General features: G+C 33.5%; 1 protein-coding gene across 1 annotated transcript; it reads left to right on the top strand.

Moving 5' to 3' along the window:
* The first annotated feature begins 3,890 nt into the window (after window positions 1–3,890).
* On the top strand, window positions 3,891–5,148 carry LOC119071320 (uncharacterized protein y4hQ-like). Its single transcript, XM_037176204.1, has 3 exons — window positions 3,891–4,387; window positions 4,458–4,527; window positions 4,589–5,148. The coding sequence occupies exons 1-3, from the start codon at window positions 4,010–4,012 to the stop codon at window positions 4,720–4,722; spliced, it is 582 nt and encodes a 193-aa protein (XP_037032099.1). The 5' UTR covers window positions 3,891–4,009; the 3' UTR covers window positions 4,723–5,148.
* Window positions 5,149–13,851: the final 8,703 nt, after the last annotated feature.

Raw genomic sequence — 13,851 nt, forward strand, 5'->3', positions numbered from 1 at the left:
TCTATAGTGTAAAGACTAGATGTATCCAGACTATAACAAAAATCAACCAATTCACGCCGTAAGTGCGGTCGAAATTCAAAATGGAAAGTGCGGAGGTCTTTTTAACGTAGCGTCACTTTAAATTCAAATTTTAGGCACACTTACGGCGTGAATTACAATTGAAAAGCGTATAATAAATAATAGATTCCGTATCTATGGGAGAAAGGACAACAGTGTGCTTCACCCTCAAATTCACATAGGTACGTTATTTTACTCATAGGCTATTTTGGCTGCATAAAATTATATCCAATTTATCTTCCTAGTGAAACACTACAGTGAGAAAAGACTCATTAGTTTCAGCATACGCTTACCGTTAGCTAGATCTCGTTATTTTTTTAATTGTTTCTGTCAATTACAAATGACGGATCGTTTTAAAACGTTTTCCGGTGTTGTCAACTGTTGCAAACTAATATTGCAAAATGTCGTTGAGTGAATGGGTTCTACCCATATATGCATTTACTGAATTATACATCCTAGCGAAAAAGCAATATTTCCTTAAACAGAAGATGCCGTTCCAAGTCGTACCACAGAAACACGTGAAACGTAAAACTTTCATTTCCGGCAATAATAATATGCCAATCAATCATTTATTTTGTTTAACGTTAGATATGCTTCGGTGAAAGAATCGGATAAATAATAAAAAGAAGTTACGTAAACGAAGCATCGATTTAAAAGTACATTAATCATGATGGATGCGGAAAACACGTCGACCCACAAAGTCTACAGTTCGGTTCTAAGGAGACGGTCATTTCTTGTGAATTCCTCCGTACCAGGCGGAAAACAAATATATATTTTTACACCATGTATTTCATCAGTAAAACTATATATATCGATGTACATCTAGAACCGGTAACGTTGGAATTGAGAACAAAAGACATGTTGTTCCGTTGGGTGAAATGATTCATCATTTTTCCGTGTAAAAATCTAATGGTATTATACAGCCAGCTAACGCTTCCACTTTATATATGATTAAAACAAAGCTTGTAATGATGAATAAAATGTGTTGTCGTCACATTGATTGTCATCTCATCTAGGGGGATCATTCGTTTGGGGACGAAAAACAACCACATCAAATATACATAGAGCAATTAGATGGGGGAGCAAAAAATATATGTTCGCTGTCTGAAGTTTTGTGACATTCATTATATCGAAGCGTGGAGATTGTAATTTTTCATTGAAAGAAAAACTTTTTGTTGCGGTAAAACAGGAAAGAATAAAAGAAGAAAATAATCTTTATGAAGATTTGATGGTTAATTGAAATATAATTCATGAATGGATTTGCACACACACCCAAATCACCCAAATATACAGAAGCGAAGTGAAATGTGAAATAAATGAAAAATTGACCTTGGGGTTCGTTGCGTGACGGTCCGTGCCCACAATCTATTGTATATATTTGGTGAAAAATCTTTCTATTTCCATAATTCGAAATATATTTTAAATACGAAGGGACACCCGACTACTAAATAGTACATACTAAAATGCTATTCGCACAATGACCTATTAGTATTAGACTGGCCATCCATACAAAAATTTTGTTTTCTATTTAGTCCAAAGTGCAAATGCCAACAGTATACTTTATCCAGCGCTTGTGGTACACTCTGACTTAGCAGGCTCTTGAAACATTCTGTTCATCTTTCCATGCACTGTCCCGACTCTCCTAATACCACATCATCTTTGTATCATTGCACAATTAGTGCTGTTGACTGCAAGGCTATAGACTGTTGGAAAGGTCACGCAGACCTCCATTTTATTAGATACGCGGGACACACAAAACAGAATTCACCTGCTATGAAATAGACCGTGTGAAGTATAAATAACGTATTTTTAATTGATGTAAGTTATTATTCTGTAGAACAAACGTGTAAACAGAATATCTGAAAAATGTCTGCTTGATTTTATATCTCACTTTAAAAGCTCAAGCTGTAATTTGAATGAGACTAAAAGGATATCTCGATCCATTCTATTTTTTCATTTTCTCAATAATTTCTATAAAAAATGTAAATATTTTTTTTCAATGGTATTCACAGTAAATCCTCTTTTTATTGAAATGTGAAACTTTTTTGTCAAAATCGCACACAGTCTATTGTCAAACTTGAAATCCACTATGTTATCATCAAGTGTGGTGTGTCACCCCGAATTGGCAACGGATTATTAGAATATTAGAATATCTATGAGTCAGTCTTATATAGAAAGCGAATGAGTGCGTACAATTTTATTTTGTTCGGCTATTTTTTATATGGCTGAAAAGAATACATTTTACTGACGCGGCGCGGTCAGTTTCAATTTTCTTTAACGAAACTTGCAATCTATGACAAGAAATTAATTGAACCAACTCGACCAACTCCTCATTTTAATCAACATTAGAAAAAATAGATCTCCTCGGTTTGTGCAAGGCGTGGTGAATTTTTTGTATGAAACGTGGTGTTTGACGATTTTTTGTGCAAAGTAATCATTGCAAACCTTACAAAAGCGGAATAATATTTAAATTACTGACAAATGCAGCAACAAATTCTAGACATTCTTTCGAACAATTCAATGCTTTTATTTTCCTTGACTTCAAATAAGCGTTTCACAGGTTACTAAAAGTGTTTTATCTACTGTAAGTTGAAAAAATTCATAATTTTCAGCATGAATCTAGTTAGCAAAGACAAAGATAAAGAATGACGTTTCAGGTCTATGACGCTCAGTAAATAAATTTGTGAAACTATTTATGTTTCAGGCATGTAGTATACGTTGAATAAATTGGTTTATTGAGTCTATATCTCTATTTCAATAGATCATTGAAATGAAAAATCAAAAAGAAAATGTTGACATTGGCGCTGGCGATTAGTTTCGACGGTCAAACCATGAACTTTCATCACAACCCATTACGGCAGTTTAATTGAAGTATGTGAATATTTCCATATCTTTTTTTTCCTAATGTCATTGCAAAATTATTATTAATAATGGTATTATTGGTATCAAAATACTACTCTATTTGATGTGTAAAAACCTCTATTACCCTGCTAGGTGCTTTGGTTTATATGCTTTATGCATATAACCAATATAGCAACTTATACGCAGTAACAGTAGATAAAATCTTGTTGCTAACACGTTACTAGATGGGGTCTTGCGCTCCGCTCGTATCGGCAAACTCACATCTAGTGCGCAAAACAAGCCCATTTACTAACTAGTCTAGTTGGCAAAATAGCTATAATTCAATTTTCCACCAAATATTTCAAAAACTACCCCTCTTTGCGAAGTTGGCTGTGTTTTATTTGCACACAAATTTTGGCATGCGATCGCACCGATAGCACTGACAGTTAGGCATGGGCGATAATGAAAATGATTATCGATAATTATCAATTATCGATAATCGATAATTATCGACTTTTTTTTATCGAAAATTATCAAAAAAATATCGAAAATCGATAATTATTGATATTTTGATAATTATCAAGATATCGATAATTCGATATATCGATATTTCGGTCCGAAAATCCGATATTTATCGATATATTCCGATATATCGGTATATTATCATGAATTTTCAGATAAATATCAAAATATCGATATTTCGATAATTATCGAATTTCGATATTTTGATAATTATCGATAATTATTAAATTATCGATAACGATATGATTAATCGATTATCGATAATTATTAAATTATCGATAACGATATGATTAATCGATTATCGATAATTTCTTTCGATTGATATTATCGATAATTTTGAACGCCTCCCATCCCTACTGACAGTGGTCAACCGACGAGATCTATTATTTCTCGAAAGAACCATTCGCACTATTTACTTTGATAGTAAAGTCTCAATATTTAGTTTTACCAAAGGCTCTATATAAAGGTATAGAGCCTTTGGTTTTACACGTTTTATTGTTTCGATTCGTCCTAACACCTTGTTTGTGCGTTGAGCGTTGACGTGTGTCCAGTTAATTTAATTAAATATTTATTTAATTAATCTCAAATAATGGCTGCATCTACGGATGAACAGACAATTTTCGAATTGAAAGTTGCCTTAAAATACACCAAGCCGCCAATATGGCGTCGAATACAAGTGCCGGCAAATTGTTCCTTCTTCGATTTGCATGTGGCAATTCAAGATTTATTTCAATGGTCGGATGAACATTTGCACAAATTTGAAATGGTCAAACCCAAACGTGACGTGTTCGCAATGCTAATGTCTGGTGATTTTGAACTTGATGAGTATATTGGCATTCCGGATCGATCAATGGAACATGACTTCAACATTATTCCCGAAAAGGAAACCAAAATTCGTGATCAATTCGCTCTAGACGAAGCCAACAAGAACAAGTGTGTTTACACCTACGATTTTGGATCTGAATGGGTGAGTATACGGATGATGTTCAAGTTGAAAGCTAACAAAATGTATTTTGACCGAATTGTCTTCGCTTTAGCGACACGATATTCTCTTGGAACGTATAGTGCCGGCTGTTCCAAATGTTTTGTATCCAAGATGTATCGCGGGTAAATTTTAATTAGAAAATCCATTTCGAACACTTTCCGATTTTGTTTGATATCAATTTAGGTCGACGACAATCGCCACCGGAATATCCTTCGGATGACTGGCCATACCCCAATGAACCACCGTTCTCTCCAGGCGATATAAAATTTCGAGATCCGCAAGTTGTGTGGATCGATTATCCGTACAAATGCTTCTGATTTGGAAATGCTGAAATTTTCCATTTTTTTTTGTAATTTTACCGTCGTCATCGATTTATTTTAATTTTTTACGATACTTAGAATTTAGTGTCTCTCTCTGTTCTTGATTTGGTGACAAGAATATATTCAGTTAATATGAAATAATTAAATCGAAAGTCTTCACGTTTTCATTGTCTTGTTCAAAGTGGTTGTTCACATAATATTAGGGAAAGGATTTCGGTATAAACGATTTCGGTAGTACCGGTAATACCGGGATCCCGATTGCCGGTTTCAGAGCTAACGATACCGGTTTTTACTGAAAAAATAAATTTTCAAAAATCGATAAATATTCACATGAAATGATACGAAAATTCAAGCATATTTGGTTTCAAAATCAAAATTGCTAGATATAAGCAAAATTTGTGTCTGCATGACGTACAATACAATTAAAGAAGACCATAAATAAAGCACGATTTTGTCTCTAACCTAATTGTCGTAGTCGTTATAATGGAACCAAGTAAATCGGAGAACGTTTTAATTCTTAAAGAAGCAAAAAGTCATTGGATGAAGTTGTAGCTACGTTGGTGGCGAAAGACGGTCTGACGTTCAACGTTTTCGAAAAATCTGAAGAACTGCGCGAATCGTTGAAAGCTCGGGGCTACATTCTTCCGAAGACTGCCAAATCATTCAAAAAGTTGACAATCGACTGCTCTAAAAAATTTCGTCAACATCAGAAGCAAGTTATAAAGGGTTTGGTAGCGAAAAGCGAAAGATTTTGTACGATGTTTGACGAGTGGACGTCACTAAGGAATAGAAGATATATCAATCTCATTCTTCACGGGAAGAATTCCGAATCTTGGTATAATACGCATCCGAAAGTCATTAACATGAGAAAAGTGTTTGGAATTGGTCGGAAATACGACGTTGAGTGTGAGCGAGCGTTATCGGCTGCTGGTTACTTTTGCAGTAAACTACGATCAAGATTAAATGACGACATAATCGATCATTTATGTTCATTACGTAGTTTCTTTCAAAACAAAAAATAAATTTACAAAATTCATAAGAAGCAACAACAATAAGTTAAACTAAATTTTAAACATTTTTTTTTGAAATCCAAGAATCTAAATTTGATTAATAAAATCAGAAAATCATTTTTTTTTATTTAAAAGCGAAAAAAGGCTGCAACCAGTAAAGAACGATCTTTTCAAAAACAAATATTTACAATAAATACAAATCATCAACTCTGATACGTCCCAAAGTCCCCAAAATGCAACTAGCATTTCTCCGTCAGAAAATCAGAAAATTGTGCATTATTAAATTTTGGATTTTTAAACAAAAAAACCGGTAATACCGATATTACAGTGTCCGGTATTACCGAAAACCGGAATCGCCAAAAGCCTTCCGGTTTCCTTTCCCTACATAATATGTGGTCCAACTTCGAGGGACCAAATAGGGTCTTATTGGGGTTTGGAAGCATCTACGACTAATTATGTGAAGTTGAAATGTTTAAGTGCTTATATCGAATCGAAGACGCTACCAAACTTCCGTAAGCTCTAGTTTTCCTGAAAGTACATAAAATTACCTTTCTAATGACATCCCACACCACCATGTTTCGTGTACCTCGAAGTGTACGTTTTCAGTCTTTTTTCGGTTGAAAACTTCAACTGCACGTGTCTCAGTGTAGATGAATTTTAAACCCAATAAGATCCTATTTGCCCCGGAAGTATATGCAATTACCTTTCTAATGACACCCCGCACGACCCTGTACGGCTCGTGTAACTGCAGAAATTTTTGTAAGAAAAGTGCTGGTTTTCGGTTTTTTTTTGTTGACCAGCCACAAAAGCTTCGAAGAATTTTTTTTGAAAGTGGTTTTGGCTTCTGGGGTCGAATACCTTACTGGGCATATATAAACAATTCCAATAGAAAATGCGTCCGATTTCGGTCTTCTGTTTTTCAGAAGAATCCCTCTATAGAAATTCTGAACGACTTCAGATGTATGAACTTTAAAAATTTGAAAATCTGATTTTCATTCAGTAGCTTACCACTCTCGGCTCCACGGCAACGTTTTTGTTGAGGTATAAAGGGATGATCTAACTGTCAATAAACGCTGAGAGACATTTGCACACTGAATAGATTGTATAATGAGCTAGGTAGAAATTGTTGATTAATAAATCATACATCGGTCACATATTAATCTTCTGTAAACGGGAAGCGTTGCGCCATTAATTACGGGTGAATTACATGTGACATGTATCGAGAGAACGGAAGTGTCTAAGTATAAAACTTTAAAAAGAGCTCTTAGTGCACCTAGTGTGAGCTATTTTTTGTCGTAATAAAATCTGGTACTTAGTTTAATAAACGTATCGTTTTATGCCAATTTATAATACTTTGGCTTCTCATTAACATTTTATAAGATGTTTGATCCTATTGAATTTATCCTTTGACCAAATACCACTAGAATGTCAATAAACGACGTCACTTTTTCGCCAGTACATTTAAATCATCAATGACTCGAAAAATATCCTTTGTATTGAGTCAACTGCGTCTATTGGGGGTCGGTCATACATTTGACTTCATAAAGGTGCGTTGTTCTTGGGTTATCGAAGATTTAAAGTTGCTGACACCACTCAAAAAGTAGGCAGAACATTCCCTAAGCGTTTGGTTCGACTTTGAGATGTTCCAATAGCCGGAGTATTATAGAATGACTATTCGCGCAATGTGCGAATACTACTTACCATAATGTATGATATGTATATATATATGAGGACGAATGTTTCTATCGAAATTCCTTACACAGTCTAATTTTACTGTTAGAAAATTTTAATTTTTTTATTCATTCCACAACCGTGAGAATAACATTACGACGCGACATACTTATGAGTATGTACGGTAACGTCTAAATGTTAAGGCGTGAATTAGATTGAAATGTCGGTTCATCCCAGTATCCAGTTTCGTGTCTTGTTCATCATTGGATTTCGCATTTTGAAGAAAAAATCAGCTCAAACATCTACGAAAGTTATCCTAGGGTTTATAGCTGTGATAGTTGCATGTTACATGTTAAGTTCATTTTCGAAAAGTCTGTTTTTCGCAGACGAATGAATCACTTTTGTTCATTAAATTTTGTACTTTGAATAGTTATTTTCCTAACGAATGCTAAAACGTATTTTTAGCGAATGAGAGGTTTCCAGGAGGCGAGTCCCGATATTTTAACATTAGTTAGGAAAATGATTGTCTGACAGGGCTTGTTTTAGAGAATTTTGATCCGAAAAGAAATAGAAGAATTTTTCGAAATAAGCGCTGCATTCTGTAGCTTTTTCTACATGGAACATCTCATTTTATAACAAGGAAAATATTTTGTGTGGATATTTACAAACATTACACTTAGATCGTAAGCTCTCCGAGGAGTGTGGGTGTCGGTTATATTTTAGTTTGTGTGTAGCTGTGTGTAAATATCTGTTTTTAGTCAAATAAATTTATTATTAAATTGACAAAAAACGTGTGGCAAAGCACATCTGCAATCGCAATGTGATATTAAAACTTTCCTTCTTTTTCGGCATACATAAAACTACCTTTTGTCCAAGTTTACAACTTTGTTTCACTCACCATATCCACTAGCTAAATCGTTTTCTGTATAATAAAATCGAGATTATGCGGATTAACAACAATTTTTATCTTTTCGAACAACTTCCCAACAAAATTATACATTTTGCATAGACAAACAGATCATCGAAAATAAATGCAGTTTAACATGAAATTTGAAACGGAGAGAAAATTTTTGCAGAAAAGAACGTTTTCCATAATACGAATATTATGTATTAATGTGATCATGAAACCGTAGGAAGAGTCGCCTTGGAATTGTGAAAAACGTCTATATTTATATTCAATAATACACAGCATAAACTATGTTGTGAGTTGAGGATAAGCACTTTACAAGTTTACATTTTGATATTCTGCAAACCAGATTTACATTTTTATTTGGAAATAAATTTCAACCAAATAAATAAAACATTTATCTGGGCTCAGAGTCAATATATACGACTAAAAAATATAAAAAGGGGGACACAGATTCACTCACAAGCAACATTAAATCAATTTATAAATTTTAACACATCATCGTGCCAGACTCTTTCTGTATTCTGTTTTACAAACACAAATGTTTTGGGTGCCCAAAAAAATATAAAATGAAAAATCACGACGGTCTAAAACAAATCGAACAAAAGTTTTCATATAATTCACCGAATATACGTCCTCGTGTATTTATATCCTCTCGGGCCATTTGTTAATGAAAAGTGCTGAACATTTTACATCTGCGAATTTTTTTTTCAACAATAATTGAACAAATTTTTTGAATATTTCTGAAATTCATTTATAATAATTCTCCAGGCGTGGACGATTTATTTTTAACACTAAAACAATCATCACCATAAAAAATAGGAAACTGAATTTGTTACTGGTGTTGTATTTTTACAATGCGCTCATAACGACAAGCTCTAAAACGATTTGAAAAATCAGTTGATGTGGCAAAACTAACAAAACAGGACTCTAATGTCATACGACACCTTTTTCCGTTCTTTTATCACAAAACGGGCTTGCATTGGGTATCTGACCATATATTGTAGAAGTTTTAAAACATTATAACTCTAAAGTTCGAAACAGGTCAGGTTTACCTGAAATCTGAACCTGTCAATCAATTTTGACTTGACCTAAATCCTAAATCCTAAATCTACCTGAAACATGACAGGTATACCTGAAAATTTGTATGAAAATTCCAGATCAACCTGAAACCTGCGACCTGACAGGTTTCAGAACTTCAGGTTACAGTCAGGTTTCTTCGAAATAAAAACCTGACCTGATCTGAAGTTTAAGTAATTTTTTTAACCTCGGTCGACCGATTCCGAGCCTTAAGCTCTACTATGTCCACATCTACGAAAAATAAGTCTATTTTTGAGATACAGTGTGTTCAAACTAAATTCGAACACCGTAAGATTTTTAGAGTTTCTAAAGTCATTAATGTCAAATAGCAAAAATGCGTCCGTTTCAGCCTTTTTCTCAGGCGCACTTTTTATTTTGAATTTGAATTTTTCATCTTTTTCAATTTTTCGTTGTTTTGCTACAGAAAGTGTTCAATTTTAGGTTTTATTATTTTATTTTATAATTTGGAGGCTCAATACTGTAATTTACGTCCGGGCAAATAAAAGAATCAATAGAAATAAGTAACTTTTTTTAAAAGTTTTATCAGATTTTTGTCGTATAGTGGCCGACTTTTAATTTTTTGGTATAGTGGCCGCGCGACTTTCAATTTTGTGGACTATTTCGATTCAGCTGTTTGACAGTCTGGTCCATGTAAACAGGGAAAGTCAGTTAATTTTATAATCAGTTGTAGATGAAAGTAGCAACAGTGGTTTGTTTATTATCGTTAACAATACGACTAAAGATAGTGTATTCGTTGTTTTTAGAAGATATTTTTTTGCATGGAAAATATGTTTCGCATGGAAAACATATTTCAGATGGGAAACATATTTCAGATAGAAAACATGTTTCACATAGGAAACATATTTCAGATATTAAACAAATTTCAGATGGAAAGAATGTTTCAAATTGAAAACATGTTCCAAATGGAGAACATGTTTCAAACGGAAAACATTTTTCTGATAGTAAACATATTTCCAATAGAAAAATATTTTAGGTAGAAAACATGTTTCAGATAAGAACATGTTTTAGATAAGGAACATGTTTCAGGCAAGGAACATGTTTCAGATAAGGAACGTGTTTCAGACAAGGAACATGTTTAAGATAAGAACATGTTTAAGATAAGGAACATGTTTCAGATAAGGAACATGTTTCAGATAAGTAACATGTTCCAAATGGAAAACATTAAAATGTCAAACATTTTTCAGATATAAAACATGTTTCAGATTCGAAACATGCTTCTGATGGGAAACATATTTCAGATAGAAAACATGTTTCAAATGGGAAACATGGTTCAGATAAGAAATGTGTTTCGTATGGAAAAACATGTTCTGTGTGGAAAACATTGTCGAAATAGTATATTATCAGACGGAGAAAAAGTGCGCACTTTTTTGGTCCTAGGTATGAAAAGTTTTGTTTTTGACCCAGGTGGTGAAAACGTCCGAAAATGACATGAGTGGGTACGAAAATTGATGTCACTGGAAACGAAAAGTGATGCCACTGTAACGAAAAGTAGAAGAAAAGGTGAGAGAAAAAGTTGTTGTTTTGGCTCTCTACCTGGTGAGGGAATGTGAAGTTTTTTTCCGCCTGAATGAAAACTTTTTTCTAATTTGAGCTGAATATTGGAACTTCATAAAGTACTTCATAAAACTTCGAACAGTTCTTTTTGTCTCTTTTACACATGTTTTTTCTTACAAATTACGGCATATTGGCTCTTCCTTTTCCTTTGAATTTCGATGAATCTAGAGCTTTTGTTTCATAACCCAGCTTTAGGCATTTCGTCAGAAAATTTTCGAATGTTTGTATTAACCTTTACGAAGATTTTTTTATGCGATATTCCAAAGTATTAGCATCTAAATTATTCTAATAAGACTTTCCTCTTCGTCTAAAATGATTTTAGTTTTAGTTGAAACAAATGTCAGAGTTTACCGCCATTGATAAACTTACCTTTCGCGATTAAATTTAATTCAAGAAACTTCTAAGCTAGGCTCAATAGAAGCCACACACACTGAACGGTCCTTTATAGTCCGTAGAATAAGAATGTGTGTTCTTAGTATTGAATCGACAATTGTGTCGTAAATTCTTTGAATTACCAAATCTGAAAAATTTTAATCAGTAGGGTAAAGGTTAGTCGTGCTTCTATACATTGACGCTGCCTTGTAACGTGTGTATAACCTTGAAAATGTCAATAAATGTTAGTTACCGAAGAACTATACTAATACTATTCATCTATGAAAAATTTACGACAAAAATCTGATAAAACTTCAAAATAAGTTATTTATATTAATTCTGTTATTCGCACAGTCTCAAATTAGAGTATCGAACCTCCAAATTATAAAATAAAATATTAAAACCGGAAATTAAACACTTTGCGTAGCAAAACAAAAAAAAAATTAAAATGACGAAAAATTCAAATTCAAAATAAAAAGTGCGCCTGCGAGAAAGTGTGAAACGGACGCATCTTCTGTTATAGGCCGATGCCATGAAATCGATGACTTTTAAAACTCTAAAATATCTCAAATGTGTTCCGAAATAAAAAAAACGGACTGTACTTTCCAAAATTTCCATTTTCGAATTTCAGTGGGACTGTAACAACTGTAACTGAATACAAGCCCCTAATGTTCTGCTCACTAACATTACACTCCCTGTTAACCAGCAATATCAGAGCGTTAGTTACTGAGCTAGCGTTGGTTAACACGTTGGATATTGTATTTTGGTGAGCCTTGGATTTCTTTTTAAAGGAAAGTTCCGCAGCAGCAACTTCTTCGCCTTGATAATTTCTCAATCAAGTTATGTGTTATTTTTTATCGAAAATTGCTTTCATTCAATCTTTAACATGGATGTAGACAGTCAACATTCAGGATGTGAACAATTTGAGACGTGCACTGTTTTGCAATAGCCGAATTCACGAAAAATTTACTCGAATCATTGTATTCGTGGTCTAACTGTAACAACCAGAACTGCAGGTGAACGCAGCTGTAATGTGGAATCAATTATATCAATACCGATCCTCGTGTGCCCGTTTGAAATAAGACTGTGGAGACCGACTCCTGTAAATATTATCAAAAGATTATTGCATCTGAACTGAATTTTATATATTCTTTTAAGTTCGTTTCTCAAATCTTACACTATTGAGATAAATTAAATAGTTTATTTACTTCAGTGGCATGCACTCAATGTTATTAAAAGATTGAAACGGAAAATCAGTCGGGATTAGATCCATTTCAATTTTAAATTATAAATGTTAAACAGAAACAGATAAATATAAACAGAAACAGATAAATAATCTTCTTATGTTCTTCTTACTATAATTTTTTTTGTTCGAATCAAGGATTGAAATTTTAAATGAAACTTGAGGGAAATGTTCGCACCAGCCCTTCACCTCACACTACTTAACGAGTATTACTCACTATAGTGTTTCACTGTTTCAACTTTGTAATATTATTTCTAATTAAATTTAAATACAAGCAGAAAGAGCTTGGTTGAAAAGTTTTCAAAAATAAATTTATTTTAAGCATCTTTTTACAGGGGAAAAAACTATAAGGTAAACATAAAATTTCCAGGAATACCTTCCTGAAACGGTCTGTGGTGGAAATTTAATTTATTTTACTGATGAATAAAAAAGCAATTTCACCGTCTTGTTTACACAAAATTCAATATTGGCTGAAAACAAACAAGTAGAAAAAAAAAATTTGGGGCTAAGTGTTTTAATTATGGTTTATCAATCTCGTAAATTTCGTTTATATTTGCGGAACAAAATCTAATTTGAAGTCCAATATCATCATCGCTTAACAAATAAAGAGCTAGATTTTTCAATTAGGGAATTCTGTTGGATGAGAACTATGTACACAATTTTATGAGTGTTAGCAACACATTCAGACATGAGTAGTACTCTAAATAGACAGTATGTGTAAAAAACCATTTCATACAAATTAGTACTCTATTTACAGTTGTCGACTACGGGCACTTTTGCTTGAAATGCGTTGATGTAAGAACTGATTCAGCATGAAAATTCGAAAATTATTTGCTTTGACTTTTCTGTTTGAAATAATTTTAATGCTACGAGTATTCGTGCATATCAGTAACCATACCACTGTTCCTAGCATTTACTCTCGTATGACAAACGTCAAGAGGCCTGCAAATTTTGATGCATGTACATTGTACACTTTCATGTGTTGTGTGTTTTAACTCATAACCGTCAGCCTCCAAATATTTTCTAAGCTATTACTAGGAGCAGGGCTATACAGTAGCCCACAAGAGCATTTTTCTGAACCCATGTAGATATTGATGAGAGGATTCTAAAACGATTTGAAAACTTTGAGAAAACCTTCCGCAGCACCATATCACAGTTTTTGGTACATGGGTTACGTAGACGAATTATCACCAGGGAAACATTCATGCTGTGGACGCGATATAGAGCTCTAATGAAAGAGAAAAGATCAAAGTTTTTTCTTGCAAACA

Source organism: Bradysia coprophila (genome assembly GCF_014529535.1).
Source record: "Bradysia coprophila strain Holo2 chromosome IV unlocalized genomic scaffold, BU_Bcop_v1 contig_144, whole genome shotgun sequence".
Taxonomy (NCBI): domain Eukaryota; kingdom Metazoa; phylum Arthropoda; class Insecta; order Diptera; family Sciaridae; genus Bradysia; species Bradysia coprophila.

Bases quoted from the DNA above. Each gene is read 5' to 3' on its own strand.
- LOC119071320 (XM_037176204.1), top strand. From the start codon at position 4,010: ATGGCTGCATCTACGGATGAACAGACAATTTTCGAATTGAAAGTTGCC. The intron at 4,388-4,457 runs GTGAGTATACGG...TCTTCGCTTTAG, and splicing joins ACGATTTTGGATCTGAATGG to CGACACGATATTCTCTTGGA. The intron at 4,528-4,588 runs GTAAATTTTAAT...ATATCAATTTAG, and splicing joins GTATCCAAGATGTATCGCGG to GTCGACGACAATCGCCACCG.